At 35.9% G+C, this 26,991-nt stretch overlaps 3 protein-coding genes across 3 annotated transcripts in view; 1 reads left to right on the top strand and 2 right to left on the bottom strand.

Moving 5' to 3' along the window:
• The first annotated feature begins 33 nt into the window (after positions 1 to 33).
• LOC139694338 (cholesin) lies at positions 34 to 2,978 on the top strand. The gene is made up of 2 exons (XM_071592839.1): positions 34 to 715; positions 2,624 to 2,978. Exons 1-2 carry the CDS (start codon positions 164 to 166, stop codon positions 2,861 to 2,863), a joined length of 792 nt encoding a protein of 263 aa, XP_071448940.1. The 5' UTR covers positions 34 to 163; the 3' UTR covers positions 2,864 to 2,978.
• On the bottom strand, positions 2,922 to 14,845 carry LOC139694339 (transmembrane protein 216-like). The gene is made up of 4 exons (XM_071592841.1): positions 14,629 to 14,845; positions 13,957 to 14,320; positions 4,205 to 4,326; positions 2,922 to 3,035 (listed from the first exon to the last, which is right to left on the bottom strand). The coding sequence occupies exons 2-3, from the start codon at positions 14,275 to 14,277 to the stop codon at positions 4,228 to 4,230; spliced, it is 420 nt and encodes a 139-aa protein (XP_071448942.1). The 5' UTR covers positions 14,278 to 14,320; positions 14,629 to 14,845; the 3' UTR covers positions 2,922 to 3,035; positions 4,205 to 4,227.
• Positions 14,846 to 14,907: 62 nt separating this feature from the next.
• The window catches only part of LOC139693507 (sushi, von Willebrand factor type A, EGF and pentraxin domain-containing protein 1-like), a 51,573-nt gene continuing 39,489 nt past the window's right edge, over positions 14,908 to 26,991 (bottom strand). Inside the window, exons 23-26 of the mRNA XM_071591695.1 lie at positions 25,553 to 25,725; positions 22,053 to 22,273; positions 18,103 to 18,325; positions 14,908 to 16,268 (exon numbers count right to left, since the gene is read on the bottom strand). Of these exons, the coding sequence (XP_071447796.1) occupies positions 14,911 to 16,268; positions 18,103 to 18,325; positions 22,053 to 22,273; positions 25,553 to 25,725 (1,975 nt within the window). The 3' untranslated portion in view covers positions 14,908 to 14,910. The remainder of the gene's footprint in view (positions 16,269 to 18,102; positions 18,326 to 22,052; positions 22,274 to 25,552; positions 25,726 to 26,991) is intronic.

Below are 26,991 nucleotides of genomic sequence, written 5' to 3' on the forward strand. Positions count from 1 at the left end.
ACATGATGAAAAACATTGTACTCCATGCGTGTGGTCAAAGGAATTATAATCAAAACCGGTAGTACTTCATATCACTGTGAAAAAGGTACTTGGTCCCTACTTATCTTCGATTTCAAACCCTGGACATAACATACGCTTTCGTGTATAGACTGAAAATCAAGAGATGACTCGTAAGAAAGCAAATTTATCTGCAGATCAAGACACGAAAAGCAGAAAACGTGAGCATCAGGAGGACCTTAGTGTAAATGAAAACATCGTGGAGTTTGTAAACTCCACCAAAAAGAAGAGAAAAAATAAGGGAATAGAAAATGCATGTACTGACGAGGAATTGAAAACTGATGATAGTCTGCCAGAAAAGAAAGTAAGGTTCAACGTTGAAGAAGAAGAGTTGCCATGTAGAAGTAGTAACGATGATGGGCAAGAGGCACCAAAAGATAAAAAGAAAGTCCGAAAGCCCAGATGGAGTGAAGAGCGGAAAGATGATGAAAGAAAACGGAGATCAGAAGAAGGCTCTACAAACCAGGCCGAAGCACATCAACCTAAAAAGAAAAAGAAGTCTAAGAAAAAATTCAAACCGGCTATAGTCGATGCCACATCTGGCATGTCTACATCAGCTCTGCAATATCTTCAACATTGGCAGTATGATCGAGGCAGTTGGAAGTTTTCCAAGGGGAAGCAGACATGGCTGCTTAAACACGCATTTGATCTGAAAAAGGTAATATATAGTTAATATATTCGATTAGACGAATGTTAATTCTCGTACCACTCCATTCAAGTATTTCCTAAAACAAGTTGCCCGAAAACGTAATTGGGTTGCTTTTTCATTCAATTTAATCATTTGGGTTTTAGAAAAGTAATTTTAGTATCAATATAATATGTATTGAATGCCAAGTTTTAAAAATAGCTAGTGTCAATAGGAGTCCCCACTCTGCGGGCATTCATGTAACGTTGTGGTGAGACTGCAGAAATTGCTTTGTTTCCCGAGTGACATGGATCACCAACACTACTGGAGAATCGTTCTACACATTCAAAAGAATCTTATTTACAGGCTAACTAATGCTAAGAAAAATCTGTCTCCATTTCATTTGAAATACTTGTACATTTTTTTGCGACTTGATATACGGTTGATTACAACTTGGTGGAACATCATTGTAAAACTCAATGCCCACCAAATACCACAACTGTCATATTTTTAAAATTATTTATGATTATCATTATTCATTGCCTTGTGATGAAATTGGCCATGTATTGATTAATAACCGTGAAAATTACTTAGTCATACTATTATGTATATAGTCAGAGTCAGTCGCATAAACTCATTCTTGCGTTGGCTCAACATAGCATAGGTGAATCAGACCACCTTTTTACATAGGTCTTTAATATAATTACTTAATTATCATAGTTAAATAATTAGTATCATAATTGATGCATTGAGTTAGAAAGGGCGTTTGTTTACAAATAATTTAATAAATTCATAATTTTAAAATGCATCAAATTTTTATGTAAGGACTTAATTTTCAATTTAAATACACTGAAAACTGTGTGCCCAGTGTGGTAATTATAGTGAAATGTTATGCTTTTCCTTCTATTCAATTCAGCTTTATAAAAACATTGGGTATTTTTTTCTTGGCATATAGATTTGGTAGAGTAGAAGAAATAAAATAAAAATAATTGGTGGAATCATGCATTTACTCGCAGATAGGCGAACCACTATGTTCTTATTAGCTTTTGTGAAGCTCCTTGGGAATATGTCAAAATAAGTATCCTTCTCTACATCTCAGTAAAATTTCAATGTCAGTCTCACACCTAAAATGTAAATAATTGGTTATAATACTATACAGAAAATTTTGTCCAAAAAAATTTTATCTACTTGTGTGTTTACATTGTCAAATGATATGCTTGTCAACAAGAAACAATATCTAGTACATTCTAAACACATTAAACCTAGCCTGTTCCTTTAGAAATTTTCCAAGCTCAATGTTTAAGGTTTGTATACATCCACTTCCATAACTGCTTTCATTTCATTTGCATCATTATATCAAGCTCTTGATTTTTTCTTAAATTCCTATTTTTGCTTATTTATAAAAATATTGATAGATTCACTAAGTTTAGTGGGAAAATTGCTAGTGAAAACAGACCATTTGGCAGGCTAGGAGACATAGAATTTTCAGCGGGAACCCCTATCAAATACGATATTGTGGCACCAGGAAATTTATCATGCACCCAAATTACATCAGTAGTGATAGCCACACTCACCAACAGGTTCAAGTATTCCTCTTCCCATGGACGATTCACAGTTATAACAAAGGCGAACTAAAATGCTCAGATATTTTTATTTATAGGGCAACCTTTAATGATTTAGACATATACTGATTGTTGCATTATATGTATAGGAATGTATGTTTACATGTGTTTGCAAATATAAAGAAATGTCTATTCATATGGATGTATCAACTCATATTCATGCATGAATAGCTGGTGTCCTAATAACACCTGCCACACACCCCCGCTTGGTGGCTTAGGGAGTATTAAGTAACTAAATATGTGCCCTTGCAAGTAGCCAATGATTGGATAACAGTTTGGTTTGCTGTACAACTTGAATATTTTCTCTTTGATCAAACAGGTGCCAAAATCCATGTTTCCAATTTTAGTGGAATACATTTCCACTTGCAAAGGAGGAGCTCGCACAAAGACATACGAAGCTGCAGTAAAAATAATAAAGAGGCTGGAGGAAAAAGCTTCCACAGAAGAAGTTGAGAATAGTGAGGAAAAGGAGATATTGGAATGTTTGGAAGGTGGGGACAGTGAAGAGGATAAGAAGGAAATACATCAACGAGCCAGGTCCATCATGCAACAACTCTGAACCCAACTTGAATTACTAACAAGTTATTTTTGTACAAAACTGTTTTTAATGAATACAATGTATATATACAAGCAAAATCATAAGCTTTATTACTGGTGAAAAGATGTGTGATTCAGCATACCACCCCACATCAGCTACATTGAGATGCATTCACTAGAGGCAGTAGCACTTCCTGTAATTCACAGAGACTCAAGTGAATCTGGATAAGCTTTCACTAAAAAGATAGAAAGTATGTATGCAAACTTTGGGCAGGGAGAAAAATCAAGGGAAACGGACAATTTCCTTATATCAGTCCTGTTTGGGTTTTACTACAGTCTCGATGTTTAGTTGCCCAAAACAAACAATTAAAATGCACCACTGCTGTAGAGCTGTTTAAAATTTACATTTGTGATTCAAAGAATCAACAAAATGTATCATTCAAAATTTTTAAAAGTTTTTTGACATTATAAAATCAATTAAAATGCACAATGCAAAATATTTTACTCAATTTAATACCTTACATTCATCAAAATGAGAATGGGGTCTCTTGGAATATATAAATACCTCAATAAAAAAAAATAAATCAACCCGAAGGTCAGTCTGGTAGGTGATGGTAGAGTTCACCCAGTACTAAGCCTGATGGCGTGTGAAATTCACACATCAGAGCAAAGGGGCCAGTTCCTTTCCCTTTGTCCGTTATGGTGTCCCAGGAAGATCTGGTACCCAAAAAATCACATAGCTTGGGTGGAACTACAGGTGCCCAGAGACTTGCCCGGGATTCAAACCCAGGACCCTCAGGTCAGTAGTCCAACTCTACCCCCTGGACTACCGCCACCCCCAAAATACCTCAATGCTAACCTAAATCCCAACTGAAGTGAAACCAAGAAAAACATATCTGAATGGAACCACATTCTTCCTCTTCTTTTGTCTCAATCAAAAATAAGAAACATGTTGGGTCATAACACAGGAGAAATTATTTACAATTGATAGAAATGACATAGTACATACAATTAATTTCCATCAGCATTTTTTATTTTTGCAACCTGGTTTCCCTAAATAGCTGACTTGTACTTAAACTAATGCGATCAAAACAAAAGCCACCAAATGTGGCCAAGGGATATTGTTATTAATGGAGCTCCAATTTGAAAAAATAGAAAAGTACATAACTAATACAACTGAATTGTGCAACAGATACTTTATTAGATGTTCGTTAAAGTTAAAATGATGCACGTGAAAACATCTTCAAAGGAATTCATAAGGAAATTATTCGTTTTAATTTTTACATATTTCCAAATTCTGAAAAATCTTGAGAGGGAGTTTTTGAGAGAAATTTTGAAACTAAAGAGAATCATTAGTACTTACTTCATTGACTAGATGTGGTATTTTTAGAGAGATCTGTGAGAGCGTGAAAATGAGATCACACACATAAAAGCTGCAGTCACTTCACATGCCATAATTGCCAGCTGCAAGGATGCAAGGACCACCTGATTTTGAAATATATTGAATCATTAAATTTCCATTTAAAGAATTAGCAAACATAATACCCTTTCATTTTTATTTTTTTCAAAATGCGGAAGAACAGGCGATAACAGACATCCCAGTCCTGACTAGCACTGCCCATCACGACTCTCATTCACTATCTTCACTTGTGTGGTCTAAGTCATGCAAGAGTTCTGGGTAAGTTTTCTATCCTTCCAGTTTACTCTGTCAAATGTCTTCTCAAATTCCTTGAAGTGTATAAGTACATCCTTATTATGATTCATAATCCATATTTCATCCTTTTTATTCCTATCAACTGATGACTTCATAGTTACTATGGATCACTTGTACCAATCCTAGTTGGTTATCCATAGGAGGTTATAGAGGTTCAATTGGATATAAGAGAAAGGAGAGGGATTGCAAGGTTAGTGAGAATCATAAGTTGGGGACAGGGGGAAGTTGGGTTGTCGAAATGTGTGGAGGTTAGGGATCACATGAATGCCAACAAGGGCGGTCCCAGGAGGACCTGACCTAGAGATTGTGGTAGTTGTTTGAAAAGTAACACTGCATTAGAAATTATGCAATCTAAGAAGCATATGTTTTAAGTTTGAAGATGCCATGTTGTTTAGTATTTCTTTGGCAGCCGTCAATAGTGAACGTTTTCAGTGAATTTGTGAAAATGGAGAAAATTGGTCATCGTTATGTGATACCATACTTTTATATGAAAGGCCTCAGCCCAACAATATAAAAGCTGAACTGGATTCTACTCTGGGTGAGTCTGCTCCTTTGTTTACAACAGTAAAATATTGGGTAGCAGGGTTTAAACGAGGCCGTACGAGCTGTCAAGACGAGCATTGCATGGGTCGACCAATGCAATGCCTCGGAGTTCAAGTTTTTAATAAAAAAACAACTGTCATAAGATCGCTATGGTGACCAGTTTATTTTGAGATAGTATAGTTGTTTAAAGCATCAGACAAAAAGAAACTAATAGAATCTGAACAAAATCCTTAAACCATTGAATGAAATGAGCTTGGGTGAAATTTGACTTGCCAGGTACTCTGGTTTCACCTATCTCAATTTTGATGATTTCAACGATTACATGACAAACAATATACAAGAGAATTACATGAATTTATTTGTAAATGGTAGTAGCCTGTTTTCTATCACTATTATGCTCATCATCCTTTCACTTCACCAATTCTATCCCTTATGCCAATAATGCATCATTCTTGTACGTAGGCAGATGATAGTCTAACTCAGGCCAATCAAATGTTTCAGGTGAATGGTTTTCACCAAACTTGGCCAAAACTCAACAAATTACTTGTATCCTAAAATTCTCACCAAAAGAAGTTTAACTTGCTAAACAATTAGGATTCTATCTTGACTCAAAACTGAAAAGGAGCTCCGATGTCATCAAAAATTATCTACGGCTCTCCATATCCCTAGAAAGCTAAGCATATTTATTCCATCTTAACATTTGAAATCTATATATTTATCTTTTTCCATAGTCATCTCAGTCATGGCCTGGAAATCTGGGAGCAATCCCCAGATAATAAAGCATTTTTCATCCTGTAGAAAAAGGCTATTAGGATGATAACCCACTCATCACCTTTGATGCACTGCAGACTACTTCTCATCAGGTATTAAATTTTGAGTTCTTAGTGTGTATATTTTCAAAATACTCTTGCGTGTAAAAGATAACCTCCATGCATACCCGGCAACATGTGAAACTCATTATCACAATACATGAAAACAAAATCTCCTATCAGTATATCAATATAGGTTAATTACATCGCAACAATCCTGTTCAAATATGGGAATTTAATTAATTAATTATCTACTAGTAATGAAAAGAATAGCAAGCTTTGCCAAATTCTGATTATCGACTTACTTGGAAGTATCTAAAGCTTTATATTTAGTGGGTGAATATTTCTCTCTTACTGTTTCTGATCTTGTCTTTTGATGTAACTATTGTTCACTTGTGTTTTTTGTATTGTCTTGACAAGGTCCATTGTATTTTATATGCTTAATGATCAATAAATATTATCATTATCCAAAAGCATTACTGCATGAGCATTGAAGGCTGAACTCTGGCTCTAATGCCTAGAAATTAAGATAGTAGATAAGGACAAAAATTCATAAAACCAAACTTGATTCCATAAATAAAGATACTTCGATCACCAATTCTGAATTAATATTGTTCAAGTAAGTCATAAAATGCATCTTTGCTGATCATTGACTGGCAATAAATGCTAAATGGCACAGCATACCACAAGTAGTGACATATGCCAAGGAGGGGGGGGGGGGCAGCATCCTCCCTTAACCTCATACTGGTGGTCTTCTGGATGTAATAGTAATAGTCTGCCATGATATGACACCTTTGTCAGACATAAAAATTCAAAAACTAAAATTTTCTTGTTGTATGTTGAGCATTATCTCAGCCTCAGTATGTTAGTGTTTAGTTTCCTTCATAGTGTTTATATCAAAGCAAAAGATTGCTGTTCAAAACATGTGCAATACATGTTTATGCAAGACCAGTATTGAATTTAGCTTTTTGCTGCACCCTGCCTTCTGCATGTAAAGAAAAATGGTAGATACAGTGGCTGTTCTCTTACTATAACTCATCACAAATTCATGCTTGGAAGGTGTGCACATTTTCTTGAAAATATAAAAATCAAACATGCTAGGAAACCATCTGTATGACCCAGTTCTCTCTGGAATTGATTTTGTAGTCACAAATTTTGTACATGCTCTTTGGATGATACTGTTTAGATAATACTCTAGATCTGCTTGTGTGCTCTTAAAAAGAATAGCATCACAAAGTATTCAAAGGGAAGTATCTCACTTCTCCAAGAGCTTCCAGAAAAAACAAGTCATAACTTGAAATTCAAAGATTTCAACCACAAGAGCTTCCTTCTTTTTAAACTTAGTACATGTGAACAAACTATTTAACTTAAAACTAATATTTCAGTGACCTATGCAATGATGACTTGTTTTCATATCACATTTTTTTCATAGGGTCCTATAGTTTTGGACATATGGGACGTTAAGCTGCAGACCCCTTAGCACCTCTCTTTGTTGGCTAATGCCGACATTAAGTTTCTCTCCACCCTTCATCCTTTCCTGTCCATCCCTAATGGTGCAAATGACCTTAGCTGTTGGTCGCCTCCCCTAAATACTACCACTATAATTAAAATAAAAGAGAGAATTGTCTTTCTCTGGGGGTAAACATTCCTAGTTATACGAAAAATGTCTTCGATAGGCTATACAGCCCAGGAGCAAGGTACATTATTAAGCACCAAAACCCTCTAGGGCCAGCTAGTTTCTATAAAAAGGGATAAATAAACAATCATTAAGTTTTCACCCATGAGATATTGATTTTCAATGCCTTTAGTGTAACACGAACAATTTATTTCTGTCTTAGAGTTGAGAGAATAAACAGGATTTGAATTTTTGTTGGTGGGAAAGTTAATATAACTGCAGCCACATCTGGGTACATCTGAATCAACCCAGCACATGCTCACACAGGGAGTGGGTTGATTGATGTCCACCAACCTTTCTGGAAGGAGTGAATACTATTCTCATTCACCTGATTTACATGCATTTTGCCTGAATCAACTTCTATTTGTCTTCTTTTAAGGACTTTCACCAGCCTATAAACGAAACATCAATGAAAACTAGGGACTCGAACATAAAATTGAGCATCTCATACCAGCTAGGGTTAACACTAATTGCTGGTTCTAAAAATTCCCTCAAGTGGTAATCTTTTAAACAAATTAATTTACCTTTACAACACACTCAATTTTTCAGAAGTTCGTACCCTTGATGGTAAAGTTATGCATATAAACCTAAACCTATGTCATATAAATATATTATTATCATTATTATTATTACAAGGTAATTTACCGGTTAAGGTAAGTTTTTGGATGGACACAACTACCAAATAAATTCCTAAAAAAACACAATCCAGCAACCTACTCTACATCAGGTCCCTCTTCATCTCAGAGTACTTTCTTCCTCCCTTCATCCCGTCCAACATCCCTATCCTGTTCCTTCCCTTTCCTTGTTTGCCTAACATTCTCCCCTCTTTTACAGTCTCCAACATCCCATTGCCGATCAATACGCGCCTCATCCATTTTTCCTGCCTCCATAGGATTTCTCCCAACAAACCCCTTTCTTCGCCCACCATACCAAGTACTTCCTCAATTGGTTTCTTCTTGGTCCATTTCACCTTCTCCATTCTTCTCCACACCCACAATTCAATGCCTCCAATTTACGTCTATCCCTCTGCTTCAAAGGCCACGTTTCCGCACCGTACTCATACATAGCTACGCTCCATATCAAAGTTTTTGAGTCTGTTCTACCTGCTCTAGTTTTTGCCCTCCTATTTTAATGTTTAGCTTAGCCTTTGTCTCTCTGGAAAATTGTGTGACCTTCATTTCATTTGTATTCATTCTCATCCCATATCCGTAGCACTGACTTTCCAATTCACTCAGCAATGCTTGCAACCCCTTGGCTGACTGACAAACTAAAGCTTGGTCATCAGCAAACCTAACTGATTTTACAAATTCCTCACCCACTTTCATTCCTACCTCCAGTTCTTCCCATGCCTCTTTAATCATTTCCCCTACATACAGGTTGAACAGCAACGGTGATAATGGGCAACCCTGCCTTACACCTCTTCGTAACACTGCCCATCCGTACTGCCCGTTCCTCACTCGCACCTGAGCAGTCTGAGGCATATACAGGTTGCAGATTAGCCTCCTTTCCCTCCAATCTATTCCTATTTTCTTCAATATACTCATTAGTTTTTCCCAATTCACTCTATCAAACGCTTTTTCGAAATCTACAAAACAGGCAAATACCTTCTGGTTCTATTCTATATTCCTCTCGATTAATAATCTCATTACTGCAATGGCATCACGCGTACCACTCTCCTTCCTAAACCCGAACTGATCATCCCCTAAGTAATCATTTGCCCTACTCTCTATCCTTTTGTTGATGATCCTGAGAACAACTTTAGCTGCATAGGATATCAAACTTATTGTCCTGTAGTCTTCATATGATGTAGCATTGACCTTATCGGAATAGGAGCTAACATTTATCTCACAAAGTCTCCCAGCCAGATTCCTTCTCAATAGATACTTAGATACTACGAATAAGCCCATATTGCCTCTTCTTCCCACATTTTCCTAAACATATCACTAGTTGTGCAGGAATGTTATCCACCCCCACAGCCTTATTTAGTTTCGTCTCCCTTAATGCCCTTTCTATCTCATCGTTCGAATATGCCTGGACCTAAGTTATCTTTCTCTACGCCATGTTCCTTTTTATGTCTAACTTTTTTGGTACAAGTTCTTTACTATACAATTCTTCTATATATTCCTTCCATCCCTCTTGGATCTTTCCTGTGTCAACTATTATCTTACCTACCTTATCTCTAACTTTAAGATAGATCTTCCCTTCTTACTTCCCGATAATGATTTAACCTTGCTGCATAGCGCACCAATTTCACCCTATCTCTGCAAGCTTTCCATATCCTTGCACTGCTTTTACCACCATGCTTCTTTTGCTTTATTTGTTTCCTGTCTCAATTTATTATTTAACTATTGGTACTTCATTTTGCCTAACTCTGTGTTTACATTCTTCCATTTTCTTCTCTTATCCATCTTTGTAATCATCTCATCCGTGATCCATGGTTTCCTTGCCCTTTTCCCGTTAACAGTTCCTATAGGATGGGTATTTTATGGCTTTTGATATCCCTTTCTTGATATATTTGCATTTTTCTCCATTAGCACTCAGCTCTTTACAGTCCTCCATGATTTTCTCTACAGCCTGCTGGAACTCCTTCCTTTTCAATCCATTTAATGTTTCTATATTCCATTTTCTAACCTGCCGCCTATCTTATCTTTTTGAAATGGACGCTACATTTCATAACAACTAAATTGTGGTCAGAGTCCGCATCCGCTCCCAGGAAGCTGTGGGAATTTACCGCACTGTTCCTAAACCTGTGTCTAACCAGAATATAATCTAGCTGATACCTTTCTGAGTCACCTGGCATTTTCCATGTGTACCTGTGTTTTTTGTGTTGTCTAAACCAAGTGTTGGTGATGACTAACCCCTGTCTCCTGCAAAACTCAACTGCTTTCTCCCCGCGGTCATTCCTTTTGCCTAAACCCTAGTCCCCCACCTCATCACCATCTCTTCCTTCGCCTACGATCACGTTCTGATCCCCCATCACTATAAAATGTTTCCCTGCAGGAACACAGGCAATTATGTCCTCTAACTGATCGTATATCCCATCGACCTCTTCCTCCTTATGGTTGCTTGGTGGTATGTATACCTGAACAATGACCAAATTCGTTGGTTCTGCTTTTATATTGACTAGCAATATTCTATCACTTGCTTGTTCAATGTTGGCTATGCTTCTTCATACCTCTTTATTTAATATTATGGCAACCCCTCGTGGGCTCTCGTCCCTGCCGCTGTATATTATTCTATAATAATCATTCCGGTCATCACTACTACGCTCTCCCTAGCTTTTCCCACAGACCTCATTCTTTGCTTAGACTTTCCTTATTTTATACATGTATATGTATGGTTGTATGTGTGCGTAATTATGTATATATATAATTTTATGTATATGTATGCATATATGGTTTATAAATATGAATTCATGTCTGTCTATATGTTTTATGTGCACATATGAATGTAACTATAAGTTTAATGCCTAATATAATAAGTAATTGACGATTGGTTTAATGGAAGAAGGGAGCATTTGGTCTCAATTTTGCCCAAATAAATACCTCCATCTATCTCTCTACTATCCTTCTATCTCACCTAGCATATCTATGTTTCCCCTTTCCATATCTCGCTTAACATTCTCTAATTTTCCTGTCCTCAACATTGTCCTAACATTCCCAGTTCCTATTCTAACTAATTTAGTTTTCTTATTCTCCGTCTTCTGTCCTGCAGCTGTCGGTTTTCCTTTGCAAGGGCTTTTTGAGATTACAACCGCAGAAGCCTTGCCTCCCCCACTGCATGGCACGACACATGGCCAATTGGGCCGAGTCACATTGTTGCCAGGACTCATTTTCTCTTTACGGTCCAGCATATTAATCTTGAAAATGATAATTGAGCTGGTTTCCTGTTGCCTTCCTCAATAGTGTTTTTAACGTGACACCACTCAATGGCCACCCCACAATGTATAAAAGTTAGCACTAGTGGACACAGACAAAAAAGAAAAAACTCACTAGGTTTCAAATTTTCGGTGATCCAAGCCATGGGAAGAAGTTGATCAAGCCTGAAGCACTGATAGTAAATTCAATAGCTTTATAGATACTTTACATTTACATTACAAGTACATTTCAATGCAGCTTTTCCTAAGAAATTGGTAATACAGAGAGTCACAAAAAGTAGACAAAAATTGTTTCCTATTGCTTAAATAACAAATTCAGGCTGTGTGATATGCATAAACAGTTGAGTTCCATGATTCTAACTTCATGAAGAATATAACAGAATGCTTAAGCAATTCAAGAAAAGGGTAACTGCAGTCAAAAGCCTTTCAGCCAAGAACTACGTTGCAACTTCAAAAAACATATCAGCTTAGGAAAAGATAAAACAAAATAAGAACTCCCTCGGTGGTAAATCTGGCCTCTTTAGTAATGAGTGAAGTAAAAATGTTCTCTTTGATGATGAGATGAGAGCATGACACACTGAAAACTGCTGAGAAATTCAGTACTGTTTACTCTTTAACTCCTTGTTGTGGGACATCCTACAGGAATTATAAATTTGTAGTGTTACACTCCTGGATCCAAACATTCTTTCTACAGCCAACAGAATCAAATGAAATAATAGGACCTCAGTAACAAATGCTCATGTGGCTCAGATGAAGTCCCACACCAGAAGTAAAACAGTTGTTTCTAACAGTTGTTTCAGGAGAAAAAACATTCTTTCTACAGCCAACAGAATCAAATGAAATAATAGGACCTCAGTAACAAATGCTCATGTGGCTCAGATGAAGTCCCACACCAGAAGTAAAAACAGTTGTTTCTAACAGTTGTTTCAGGAGAAAAAACATTCTTTCTACAGCCAACAGAATCAAATGAAATAATAGGACCTCAGTAGCAAATGCTCATGTGGCTCTTATGAAATCCCACACCAGGAGTAAAAACAGTCGTTTACATATCATACACTCCTGGATCCAAACATTCTTTCTACAGCCAACAGAATCAAATGAAATAATAGGACCTCAGTAACAAATGCTCATGTGGCTCAGATGAAGTCCCACACCAGAAGTAAAAACAGTTGTTTCTAACAGTTGTTTCAGGAGAAAAAACATTCTTTCTACAGCCAACAGAATCAAATGAAATAATAGAAGTCCCACACCAGAAGTAAAAACAGTTGTTTCAGGAGAAAAAACATTCTTTCTACAGCCAACAGAATCAAATGAAATAATAGGACCTCAGTAGCAAATGCTCATGTGGCTCTTATGAAATCCCACACCAGGAGTAAAAACAGTTGTTTACATATCATTTATCAAGAAGTAAGCCTATACTGTAAGTGAATGCCATGCCTAGTAAATTCCATATCAGAGAATTAATTTTACTATGATATCAGAACTTCAGTTGAAAATATGGCTAGGTGGTATTCTTCTAATGATTTATTGTTAAATAAAAAGTAGACATCATACCTTCAATATCACATACAGAAATGCCCATAATGGCAAGGTCCGATGATAAAGTTAGAGGACTCACATGTTGAAGGGCCACAGATTACTAAATTCCTTAGGCTAAGGACCTGTCGGAAACACACCGAGACAAAAAAATTCACCTTGTTTGTTTCCATGCTCCGTTATCTCCATAACATTCTCAGTCAAGATGTATTAAAAATTATTTATTTTGCGAACGTGTAACATGTTAACTACTTAGTGTATGACATCATCTTTTGGGGCCATTTACAAAAGGTATTTTCCATTCAAGATTGGGTAGTCATTGCGAGTACCATATATTGCACTGCAATTTTTGTCAGATTAAACAACACCCAATTTGTGACTAATGAACGTCGATATGACTACGACACTGGTCATAAAAGTGATGTACATACATTTGGGGACGATTACAGACTGACGACCTGTCAACACCGTGTATTTAATTCAACATCAAAAAATTTTAATACACCCCCACTAATTGGGAAATATTCTCCTTGAGCAAACATCTCCACAAAAAAGGCTGATATCCTTCCTCCTGGAAATTTCTAGGACTTAAAAGACTATTTTGTCTCACCAGATTCGTGTGAATCTCCATGTTGTTAACTATGGCCTGCTTTATGTCAAAACTTAGAAACCAATGAAGATTATTACTATGATAAGCAAAGTACGTGCACGTAATTAATTTATGATCATGCACAAGAATAAAGCTATTAAAATGGGGGTGTTCACGACTTGCACAAACTCCAATTGAAAAATTGGTGCGGTGTTAAATATAATAAAATTTGTGCTATTATCTGGAAAGAAACAATTGCATGCTGAGCACTAACACTGTAAATTAAAATGTTTCTATTTCAAAATCATCTTTTCATAACTATTCCAACGAAATGGGTACCCATGCATTTGCTTTGCGTCTATCACGGCTTACCTCCAGACGAAGAACATAAGTTTGCCAAAGTAAGATATGAAGTACTCCTAGAAGAGACGGTATAAGGAGACCGAGAGACGCTAAAAGGGGACCGTTCCTTTCGGTCAAATTGCCGTTGCGGCCGAGAGTAATCCTCAGCGCTTCCACCATAAACAACAGAAGAAGAACTGTAATATCAGTCGCAAGGGCACTTTCTGGATAAGGCAAGTTGGCCACCTTAAAAGCCACCAGGCCTAGTTCACAGAGTGCCAGCATCCCAAAGTAAAAGGAGTTGAGATATAAAAGAACTTCAAACATTAACGATGACTGCATTGCATACATATGTCAAAAGTTCACATCAACAACAACTCCAAACTTTTACTACCTGTAAAAGATAAGTGTATTACTACTTGGGTTTTCAAAATGAAAATTAAACGCATTTACAAGCCAAATGTAATAACTTTATTTACAAAAATACACAGCGTAAGGATTCCCCATGAATATATATCCATGCTTTTATCATGATAATACAAGCAAGCACGTATATTACTGTATTTCATTATTTCAGGTCACATGGTATTTGCATTTTAATTTAGAGGTGCGAGATATAAACAAGTAGTGCCAAAAAATTAAGCACAGAAAATTGAGATTAAGTAAACCCATTCACTCATATAAAGAGCAATGACCACTTACTTGCAAAGAAAACTTCACGGATTCACCGGCCACCACGCGTATTTGTTTTGCATTCCATTCCCGTGAGTTACTGCGCTTCTGTGGATACATTTGTTAACTAATTTTCCTGAGAAGAGGCGGGCTTACTGAAGGTGATTGTCAGGAGAGTGAACAGAATAATCGTAATAAAGGATTGAAGGTAAGAAATTATCCGTAGAATAAAATTTGGGAGAAATAAGCAGCATATTTATTTAAATTAATCCGCTGAATAAATTAATGAATGCCGGCCAAGTAATGCAGTTTTTAAAGGTCTCTGCACCTGGGACGATATGATGACCACTGGCCAGAAGGAAGGCACCGCCGTAATCGAGGACCTACCAGTTGGCGTCTCTTTAAAGAAGCCTTAAAGAGTTGATCTTCATCCTTACAGGTATTAAGAACTTCTTCCCCTACGTAATACGCTTCGGAAGGTTCAGAGTTATCTGAATGATTATTTCTAGCTCTTGGTTTGGTCGTGTCCTTCCTGTAAACAAAACCTCCATTTAATGGGGGAGGAGGAGTGGGGCATCTTACCGGTAAACAAACGGGAGGGCGTGGTGCCTTGTTCTTTGGTTGTTGTGCGTGCGGATTGTCATTATTATGAGGCCATTTATGTGGTGGGTAATATCGCGGTGCGTATTCCAGGCCTGGCCACCTTGAGTTCCGGTTTGACCATGTCCAAGATCCATCCCCAGAACAGTGAAGAGACTGTGGTCCTATCAAAGCATAACCATATTCACAATCATATTCTGCCACATCTCCAAACTTAAATTCTTCTTCAGCATACTCAGGGTTTGAGGGTTGATTAATATCTTTACTAGTGTTTGGAAAAGTATTAGGGACATCAATCTCTTCATACCCAAGCCCTCCGCTAACCCTCTGCCATTTAAGTCCTTCTCCTTTATTCCATCGTTTCCTTTCCATCAACTCCCACTCTCCTTGATGTATATCAGGTGGGGAACCACATTTGACTGGGTTGCATGATGGCACCGATACTATTTCGCCTTCTTCAAGACTTTTTTCTCTGTGGGAGATTGTGTCATTTATGTCTGATGCTGCATAATTTGTTCTTTTCCTCCAAAGTCCATTGAGGCTACAAACAATGTGATTAGCACCATTTAACTCAAAACCAAAGTCACATGAAATATCTAATTTAGTCCCATAAGTAAACAGAAATTGTTTCTGGTTGCTGTAGTTGTTTTCTTGCCCATTTAGAAGGTTATGGGCTTCACTGTAACTTGTCCAGTCATTATTCAGCTTTCCTATTCCAAAAGGTCCTAGGCATTTTGTTTTGATTTCACTAATTACAGTGTCCTCACTTGAGGCAACCGAGTCTTCAGTGTCTAAATCTGTTTCTTTTTTATCCTGTGTAATGGAAGAATCATTGGTATTTTCTGTCAGAAATGTTTCATTAGTAATTGAAGGAGAAGTTTCTTCTATATATGATGGACCGCCATCAATGTTGCCGTTCTGATTATGAAACTGGCCATCACCATCTGTTTTATTTACTTCTTTGAATTCGTTAGCTTTCTTTCTTCCTTTACACTTGATTGACAAAGTGCTGTCTATTACTTTGTTGGCTTCAGTTTGTAAGTCTACTTCCAAGGCCTCACAGGAAGCACCTAATTGAGGAGAAAGTGATGCATCATTTATGATTACATAACAATGAATTTTACATTTTGGGGAAATTTTACCCATGTTTTGACTATTTGAGTAGGGTATAATACAGGAGTAACAAAACTTCATCAACACATAACTTTAAAAAAATCAAATTTTACATGATTGACAAATGATTTATGAATGAATGACCCTCTTACATATGTTGAATGTAGTTACTTGCTTAATTAATGTAGGTAAATATTGACTAAATACACTGTGGTGAAGCACTTGCAGTGTAGCTAATGGCATTTAAATCCTAAGGTGCCAAAAATCCTTCATGGATTTAATCTCACAAAGGGGAAAATATCGTAACTTGAATTAATCACAATTTCATTTGAATTTTCCTGCATACTGTTGTGATCTTCTTGCAGCGTGGTGACGAAACAGGATTTAGGATCTTTAGCAATTATTGAGACGACATGTTCAACTTAACGTGGGGCCGGAAGTGACGTTTAAAAAAAACGACTTCCTACTTTTATTCTACAAAAACAAAAGCAAACACATACAAACATCGCTCAAGCCAGCCCAAAAGAGACAATGTTACCAACCTTGTACAAAACAACAGCAACTTGATTACACATATACAACACATACCTCAGCCTACAGTTGCAATAACCCTTCGGGAGATAAAAGAATGAAAGTTCTAATGCACTTCAGAAGAACCTGAGGCTGTATTTGGGGTGTGGGAGGAAGGTGGAAGAGAGTCGCCAGGTCAGATGTGGGATGGTGTAGGGGTGGTGGATCCAACCAAAGTGGCAAGAGGAGACATAAGTGAGAAATGAAAAGCCAGGACAGTTTTTTGAAAGATTAAGATCAGTGAAGCTCGAGGGAATGGAGAGCCTAGCTAAAAATTTGGTGATTTTTAAAAAGAAGATGCACTGTAGAGAGAGATGTTGTGTTTATGAGGGAGTGTACTAATTTGAAGCATTTATTGATAAAGTTAATGTATTGGTTATGTATGAAATTACTGATAAAAAATGCTAATGCATGAAGGGGTAGGTGCAGGTGGACAGGCAGACCTGACAGTGAATATCAGGCATACGGATGTATATTTGTGTTGTCATAGGAGTGCATGTATGGGTGTGTGTGACTGTGTGAAATAATAAATGGTCACTTGCACATAATATATTAAAACCAATGTTCACTGGTAATAAAACCATTATTCTCCTGTAATCACAACTTCTTGATTAGCATAAATTAGTTTATGCACATAATTATACATGATATTTATATATTAGAAGAATTTATCTTGCTCAAAAAATTATAGACCATTGAAGAGTCAACAGACATTGGCAATCACATAAATCCTAATATGCAGGAAATAATAAGCATGGTTTAAAAAAAGTAAAGAATTTTAATTCTTGCAGACCTGAATGGTTTGGAATTATCAATATTCGTAAAATTTGAATTGCAAGTAGCAAAAAAAACACATAAGGATGAAGTCATTGTTGTTTCTATTTTATTAAAACATAATGCCTGATTTATATTTGAGAAATTACCATTTAAATTGTATCATGAGTAAATAATGTATTTAATCTGTTTGAATTAACCATTAGATGCTGTTCTATCCTTATTTCATTTAAATCTATTGGAATATTTCTTTTGGAAAGCATCAAACTATGTTTTAAAACATTTCCCCCTCCCATATTGTTTTATTTAAACATCGATTTTACACTTTTTGTTGGTCCCCTCTGAAAAAAAATGGTTTCACTATGCTTGGTCTAGTCCCTCTACTTGCTATCTATGCTTACTAATAATTTAATTTAGCTATTATTATTTATTTATGAGCTTACTAACGTTTGCAGGAAGGTTGCTTGCCGTCCCATGTACCATTGCTGAGACACCATCTCATTTCATGTCCTTTGCTAATTGTAAATCCAGTATGGCAGATGTATTTTATAATTAGTCCTCCATTTGTTCCATCTTCAATAGAATTATTTTCGTTCTCCAGTAAAACAACTTTACCATTCTTTGGTGGAGAGGGTGTGGTACACTTTTGGCACAGATTTGATGATTCAACCTGTTTCGGTATTCAGAGAAATAATTTTATACTTTATAGCAGAGAATGCCATTTCATAGTTTCTACACTGTTTAAGAAAATTTGGTTCACGGGAAATACAACTGTTATTCCCCAGTTATCATATCCTCTTGATTGATATCAATTAGTTATAATCATAATTAGGCATTAAGATAGGCAATTCATATAATAAAGGCTTTTAAACCAGCACATTCAATGATATAGAAATTCTCTCTGTTAAAATTTGGAATAAGCTTTTGTTGTACTCAAACCATTTCCACAATTTAAGGGATTATAACAGGTCACAATTAAATATGGCATGCTTACTTAGACATTTCCCCAAATAAACTTAGTAAATTGTTGTACTAAATGAATGTTTAAAAAAATCTTCATTTCTTGTACCCTAGAAAGCTTCTTATTTTCACCCTGCAGTACACTGCCAAGCGTCAGCCACTGACTTCCGTAAAACACAATCCCAAGAGCACAAGGTGCTGTCATGCTTTCATTTTTTCAAGTGAAACCATATTGACAATACATGCATAATTATATATATAAATATCCCAAATTAAACAAAATAGTATTAATGAACTTTGTAACTTCTTCATCATTGCAGAAGAAGGTGACTGGCACTAATAACAATGATATAACAGACCCATGTGGTACAAAGTGAAGATGGAAAATACTAGGTTGCCAAGGGTTGGCCTACAGGCTTTCCCATGTGTACTTTTTCTGCCAAATGTATCTGCTACAAAATTAGCCCATCAGTGGGAGATAGGGTTTATGATCTTGGGCAATAGATACTCCCCTCTTACATTATGAATTTATCGAATAGTTGCATCCTTTCAGTTTTGTACCCTTCCTTCCGTTTCCTTAAGAGGTACTCTCCTCTTATCTACACATTATCATTGACCCATTACGTCGGCCTGTAATTTTTCCATAAGAATAACCTCAAAAGAATATATATTACATGTATATTGGAAAACTTCTGGTTAAACTTGTTAATTAGCCACTTTTAAATTTATCCCAGCATAAAGAGTGAACAAGATGAACAGTCATTTTATTAACTTTACTGTTGTATTAGATTATCCTGTTGTAAAAAGCAGGTAATTATTACAAGACACTAGTTGTAATTTACCATCAATTTATTATTTCTACATACAAAAATGATCAAGTGCATACATGTGAGTACAAAGGCAGATCAGTCAGATTTTTAGGGGGAGGTGAATATATAAGTTATGCCACCTAAATGCCCACCCAGTGTGGATGGGTAAAACCTTTTCTCAAAGGCCCTTTGGGAGGGGTGACTGTGTGAGTGCTTAGGTATATGTTGTTTTAGGTTTGTTTGTAAGTTTATTTTATTATTATTGTTAGAATACAAATATTATTAAAGTGTAAAACAAATAGAGAAATAATCAAGGTGCTTAAGGTCAAAGCAAAGATATCCTCTTTTGGCCAATCAAAGATAACTGTAAAAGTGGAAAACTACCACAGGGCTTTGAGAAGAGAGTGATGATGGCAGTACCAAAGAAACCAAGAACACACAGATAGTAAGAACATGAAGCATTGAGTCTGGGGCCTCACAATTAGCTGAAGAATAGAACGAATGATAGAAGAAAGCCTTATGGATAACTAATTTGGATTCAGAAAAAACTAAAAAACGAGATGGGCAGCGCTCAACTTGAGGGTACTTGCAAAATATATAGCGCATAAGCAAGCCATTAGGTGGACATGTGTATGCTTGGAGAAGACCTTCAACAATGTCAAATGGAACAAGATGTTCAAGATACTAGAAGTGCTTGGAATGGACTTCAATATTAAATAATCCATCATCTCTACAAGAATCAGGTTACAACCATGCAAATGAAAAATGGAAGGAAAATAGAAGCCAAAGTAAGCAATGAGACAAGGATGCAACCTCTTTCTAGCACTTTTTAAAATGTATCCAGAAGAGGCATTAGTAGAAGTGCAAGAGTTGGGCATCAAAGGAGTCAAGGTGGATGGCGAAGAAATGAAATACTCCAGTTTTCAGTTGGCATTGAAGTAATTGTGGAAATGTGAGAGGACCAGCCAGCAACTCTGAACACTATGGACCCAGCACTTCAGGAATATGAGTATCAGCAAGAAGAAAACTAAAATCGTTGTGTGTGGAAGAGAAAAGCTGAAGAAGACAGATAACACAATTCAAGGAGTGAAACTAGAGTAAGGCAATCCTTCAGCTAACAGGGCAGCAGTATAACTTGGATTGGAAGAAATTAGATGGATATCAAGTGAAGAATAGCTCAAGCTAAGAAGGTGTTCATGAAGATGAGGCAACTACTATGTTCAATGAACCTAATGTAGCAACCAAGGAAGTAGTTCATCAGAACGTTTGCGTGGAGCACGTCACTCTATAGAGTACAGAGACATGAAACATTGGAAAATTGGACCACCTAAGAATAGAACCCTTGAAGCATGGTCCTGTAGGATATTGAACAAATGTTAAGTCCTGATGGTTAAAGGGACAGAGTGAGGAACAAGGAACTAGTGTATAGAAGAGCAGAAGAGAAAAGGACAATATGGCAAACTCTAGGGCAAAGAAAAAATAGATGGAGAGCACACATCTTGAGGCACAATGGAATAGTTAAAAACAATAGAAGGGAAAAATCGCATGCGGAAAACCAAGAGATGAGTGCACAGGACACATTAAGAACGACATAAAACAGTCAAGCTATCAGGAGATGAGGTAATTAACAGTAAGTAGAGAAGAATGGAGGGTTGCAGTAAAGCAATCTTACAGAAAGGAAATACTAACGAGTGTATTAACATTTTTAATTTTGGTATTCTAGTATTTAAAGGTTTGTTTTTGATGGTCACAGAGTATGCATTGATACTTTTTTGTGCCTCTCCTAACAAATCACTAACTGGCAACCATCACTAAAATTAACCCTTCTTCAATTCCACATATTACTTTCATTTCATCCAATATCCCTATCTTTCTTCTACCTCTTCCTCACATGTCTAACGTTCTCCCCTCTATCACAGTCTTCAAGCTCTCATTGCCAATAAAAATGTTCTGCATCCATCTTTTCTGCTTCCTGTGGATAACTCCCAACAATCCCCTCTCCTGTTACCCACCTTACCTTGCACCTCCTTGTTCATTTTCCTTCCTGCCCACTTCACCTTTTCCATCTTTCTCCACACCCACATTTCAAAACTCTCCAATCTACTCTGTTGTCTACCAACTAAGCCAAGTCAAGGAAAAATAAATATCACAGACATACTTGTGGGTTTATGGGAATCTTTGGTGCGTTTTACTGGAGTGATAGGCTAAAACTTAACAGCATGCCAAAGTATTCAGCCGCTGTAATAACTTGCGGGCTACTTCCTGACATTCCCAGGTCCCAATTGCATTGTCTTACCATTGCAATGTTTCAGTTTTAAATTTAAAAATATTCATTTTTCCAAAATTGTATTTTTTATGTTTATCTTTCACCAAAAGGCTTATCAAACAGTTTCTACATTTATTTAATGAAGAATAGCATTTTTGAGGAAATTCGGCCCTATTATTATCCAATCCCGTATTCCATGACACTTTTCATTCCCATTGTATTTGTACCCTTTCTGTGCACTTGCAGCCTAGAAATATCATTCTCTAACCGGCTAATTTTGGAAAGATGAAGACAGAAAGATTGTCTCGTGGGTATTTTATATTTGCTGTTAGTTTCTGCAGCATCTTGGTTATGTAGCTTACCTCAATGTTTCCATGAATTTCAGCTAAGAAATCAGCCCAATCCCAAATTAGAAACCTTCGGTCTCCTGACTTGCACAAAGCTGCTCGTTGAAATGCCTCCTCAGGTGTGATTATGTTATTCTCTAGGGTAATCATTGCCATGCGTCCTACAAATGATTCTGTTTCACTGAATCCTCCTCCAATCCAGTCTTGCTCTTGTCCAATCACAATGGTTGATTGCCCTTGGATGAACAAATTTGGGATATCAAGTATTGAGTACAATTCTAAATGAAATCACAGATTTTAATCTTACCTATAGAAATCAGTCTTCCATGGGAGAATCAACCCTTGACAAAGTATTACAATGGCTCAAATATTAGGTTTTTTATTCAGAGATTTTGTTCCAAATAATTTTTTGATACTATTATACCGACAAAAATATTTGCTAAGGACTTAAAAGAAGGTCTGGTTAATATTTTTTGTGGGAAACAAAGCAAAAAATACCTATTAAAATATTTTTTAGTGTAATGGGTGTGTCAAACAAGTGGATATCACATAAGTAGTCTTTGGTGATAAATTAACACACAGGTCCATATTAAATGAGTTTGCAATTATCCACAGACTTTATTTCACAGTACAAAGTGTTTTACCAACTCTGGTTCCTGATGATGCCATAAGTCGGTGAAGCAAATTGTCCTGTGAAATAAAGTCTGTGGAAAATTGCTAATTCATTTAATATGGATATCACACAATTCCACGAAGTGAAGCCTGAAAGTGTCAAGTATAGCACACAGGTATTAAATTTCCATCCTGTAATTACTTTGTGTTCCTGCTATCAGTTCTTCATTAATACATTATCAACTTCATGTGCAGAGGAGCTGAACTAAACATTTACAAGACTGATCATACACAGTCTGGTATATTAATGTTAAGTGCTTTCTGGGATTGATAAGAATATGATGAAATCTTGATTTAACATTTTTAATAGAAAGTTGAATAAATATTTAGCATTAAGGTTTGGAGGAAAATATTAACTTTAATGTTTTATAATTGAATTTTTTCATTGGATGGTAATAGTAAAAGAGCATAAAAACCAAAATTTGTTCCTAAGAGTGGGAGCTATATATTTAAATTGAAGAAAGGTCTAATGATGAATGCTTGAAAGTGTACTCTCCCAAGTTGGAATAAAAAATCTATGATAAAAGCAAATAGGAATAAGAACTATTTTATCCTTAAGGTAAAATAGCATAATCATTAGTTCATTTTTAAGTGTTCCTCACCCCTGAAAGTGCACTCTGTTGACAGATTACAAGGAAAATATTGTGAGAATTACAGTGAGAGAATAGGATGTGAATATATGGACCCCCCTGAAAGTGCACTCTGTTGACAGATTACAAGGAAAATATTGTGAGAATTACAGTGAGAGAATAGGATGTGAATATATGGACCAGGGAACAAAAAATTAGGATTTATTAAAAGAATATTGGGGAAATGTGGCAAAATAACCCAATTCTTAACCCTTAAGTTATACTTATATTTTTTATAAATGTGATTTCAGAAACCAGTCCGCTCATGTACTATGCATGAGAGCTTACTTGTCCTGATAGATATAATACAAGATGTATCTGAGTCCCTTTTCTGGAGAGAGCAATGTCTTCTAGGTAGCTTGGTAATAGACTTGGTCAGAGACTAATGCAGATGTCTCTGTGATATTTTATGGGACTTTTTAGATGTATCTGATACCTTTTTGAGATATATATATGCTATGCGAGCAAAGCTGCTTAAAATGTAACAGCTGCTAAAAGATGTTCCCCAAGGAATACAATTCCCCTTGTAAAAGAAGAGAAGAGTGCCTTTGGGGTTAAAATTGGGGTTTAAACAACCTCATTAGTTTTTCACATCAGTAGTAATTGTCATAAGGGCAGCAATTGTTAAAATTTCAAATTCCTAGTTCGTTTTTGAGTTTCACCAAGATGAACGCTCTTCATATAAAGCAGAAACTGGAATAGCCTTCCAGAGAGAAAGCAACCTGTGCAAGATTATCCAATTTTACTGTTCATTTTATCGATTTTGTTTAAAGGAGCAAATAAATATATTCATATGGCTACATTTATGCCAAAGTCTACTACTTTTGCCTTAAAAATATTTACCAACAGAGATGGTTGACAATTATTTATGAAGATGTATAATGATTAGCTAGAATTTATATAGTACAAAGGCTGTTTAAGAAAGAGTGATAATATATTGTTTTATTTGCATAATTTATTGTAAAAAAATGAATTTTATTTTATATTGTTTGCTTAATATTTAATTTATATGTGGTACAAGTTTCATTGAATTGACTTGTGTATTACATCAGCGGCAGCCATTGCAAGTTGAAACATGTTTAGATTACCTACACCTGTTTCTGATGATGAAAAGCGATTTCGTCAAAGGCGACTTATCACTTCGCGGAACAGGAAAAGTTACATGGGATTAGTTATAGACCTAAGAGAAGATGAGAAACACATAGATGCAGGTTTCACAGAATCTCCTATGCACAAAAATAACTACAATTTTTCTATTACTGATATATGGATGGCACCCATGTATTGTGCAATATTTCTGATAGTGCTCGCAATGTTACTCAAGGATCTTCTCATAGAATGGCTGCAGTAGTGTTCATGTTTACTTCCCTAAATGCCATGATTGGGGCTCTAGGGCCATCTTTCTTTTAAATTGATTGTCATTCTGCTTAAAAGACTTCACACTATTTTCTAGATGTGGTAATGGCAAGAACATACTCTCCATAAGCCTCCCTGTAGTATAACATATGCCTCTGTTGACAGTTTGTTCAGATGTAAACAAAATTTAAAATCAGTGTTAAGTGATAGGTACCTCTATTGTTGCTGTGGGTGAACGTAACTTAATATAAGTTGCAACACCTTCGCCGCTGCCACTGACGTAATGCTTGAGAAAATTCATGAAACTCATAAACATTAATCGGACAATATAACGTCAAATTCAATTTTTGTAGAATAAATTATGCAAATAAAAAATGATTGATCACTCTCTTTTGAAGTCCTAGCAATCACAGTGTACAAAATAAGTAGTACTTCACATTTTTGAATTATCATTTTCTGAGTGAAATATTTAATTCAATGGAGGATCTGTATGAAATGTCAGAGATGAATTCTTCTGCCATTTAGTTTATTTATATAAGTAATTGTAACTTCTACAATTGATAATTTTTTCTCAATTGTGTAAGTCGATTAGAAATATCTTGGGAAAATTTTTCTCAAAATTAGTTTTTTCCTTGATATACATGTAGAAAAAACCTACTGTAAAAAGAATTCGTTCACAAGCTTTGCTAAGAGTTGTGCAAGTTCATATTTATCTTGTAATTGAATTCAGGACCATATAGAATATGAAAACATAGAATTGTATAATTTTATTGATATTTATAAAAATGAATAAACAACAGTATAAACATAGTTTGCATGTACAATTCACTTGTGAATTTTGAATTGAATGCTACATACCAGAAATTGCATAGTTTGATGAAAGGTTCTCTCCATTGGCAGCCAAAATTCCATCAAAGAATAACTGCCATTTCCCATTTTGAGATGCCCATGTGAGGCAAAAGTGATGCCACTTCCCATCATTTGCTGACACATCAGTCACTGCTGAATTTCCACCGACATATAGAACAAACCTAAAATTCAAATGAGAAGTTGCCTGTGATGAGCTGGTTCTAAATAGTAATAATAATTGCTTTTATTGAAAAGATAAGAAGAGTTAGCAATGGACAATTTTGTATTATTATTATTATACTTTATTCATTTTGATAAATGGTACAACTTTTTTAAATGTCATCAATATAAATCTTGCTTAATACACAAACATAAAAAGATAGTCACGAAAGAGTTTATCAATTGAGTAAAGGGGGTTAGAAAGTGACCAGGTATATACCCTATTGTTGAAAATCGGGATGCAGTTCGATTTCAACTCAGTTGGCAGCCAGTTATTCAGACAAATGCTCATGCTATGAAATGAGTTGTAAGTTGAGGACAGTCCACAATAAGCAGCATTCAAATTTGCTTTCCCCCTAAATGTGCAGTTATGTGTGCGAGATCTTAAATGGTAGTTTTCTAGATTAATGTTCACATGAATCAGAACCTTAAAGATGTATAAACTAAATTCAGCCATGATTCCATGCATAATAAAAAACGCTTGCAGAAATCAGGTAGTGGTATATTAGCAAGAGAGCAAATAGCTCTCTTTTGCAGTTGCAAGATTTGTTTAACATGTCGGGAATGAACCCATAGCTGAACACCATGATTCAAATGACATGGGGAGAAGGCATGGTAACATGTTAAACGATACTTATCTGAAATGAGAAAGTTGAGCTTTCTCAACAAATAAACAGCTTTACTCCGTTTATTACAGATCTAACTGATGTGGGTCTCCAAGTTAAGTTAAATAGATGCAAAATAGAAATAAAAATTGCAAGGGTTAACACACAAAGATGAAGAAGAAATCAAAATTAGATATTTTTATTGTGGAAAGTACATTTACAGTTTGTCATCAACTAATAATGTATGCATATAGTCCTTTAAACTAGAATTCTCTAGTGGCAGCTCTTGAATTACTACGTAGGATTATGCCTTGAAAAACATAGTAGTGAATATTAGAATGGTTACCAATTTTAAGGTATTAATAGAAGAGATTTTTGTATTTATATTTTAGGACTGTATCGCACATAGATACAAATCTAAAGAATTTCTTTACAAATGCTGACAATCACAATACAATATACTCAAGCTACATGTCACTTTTGTGTGCACAGGGTGCATCAAGGGCCCAAGCCCATAGTATTTAGTTTGTACTATAAACTTCCTTCTTTTCTGAAGACTTCTATGTGTATTACCTCAATGGTAAGTGAAGAATATTTTACAGTGTGTATGCATGTGTTGAACAA

Source organism: Hetaerina americana, unplaced genomic scaffold, assembly GCF_022747635.1.
Source record: "Hetaerina americana unplaced genomic scaffold, ioHetAmer1.1.p SCAF_5, whole genome shotgun sequence".
Lineage (NCBI taxonomy): Eukaryota > Metazoa > Arthropoda > Insecta > Odonata > Calopterygidae > Hetaerina > Hetaerina americana.

Bases quoted from the DNA above. Each gene is read 5' to 3' on its own strand.
- LOC139694338 (XM_071592839.1), top strand. From the start codon at position 164: ATGACTCGTAAGAAAGCAAATTTATCTGCAGATCAAGACACGAAAAGC. The intron at 716-2,623 runs GTAATATATAGT...TTGATCAAACAG, and splicing joins ACGCATTTGATCTGAAAAAG to GTGCCAAAATCCATGTTTCC.
- LOC139694339 (XM_071592841.1), bottom strand. From the start codon at position 14,277: ATGTATGCAATGCAGTCATCGTTAATGTTTGAAGTTCTTTTATATCTC. The intron at 4,327-13,956 runs GTAAGCCGTGAT...TTTCAAAATCAG, and splicing joins CTTATGTTCTTCGTCTGGAG to GTGGTCCTTGCATCCTTGCA.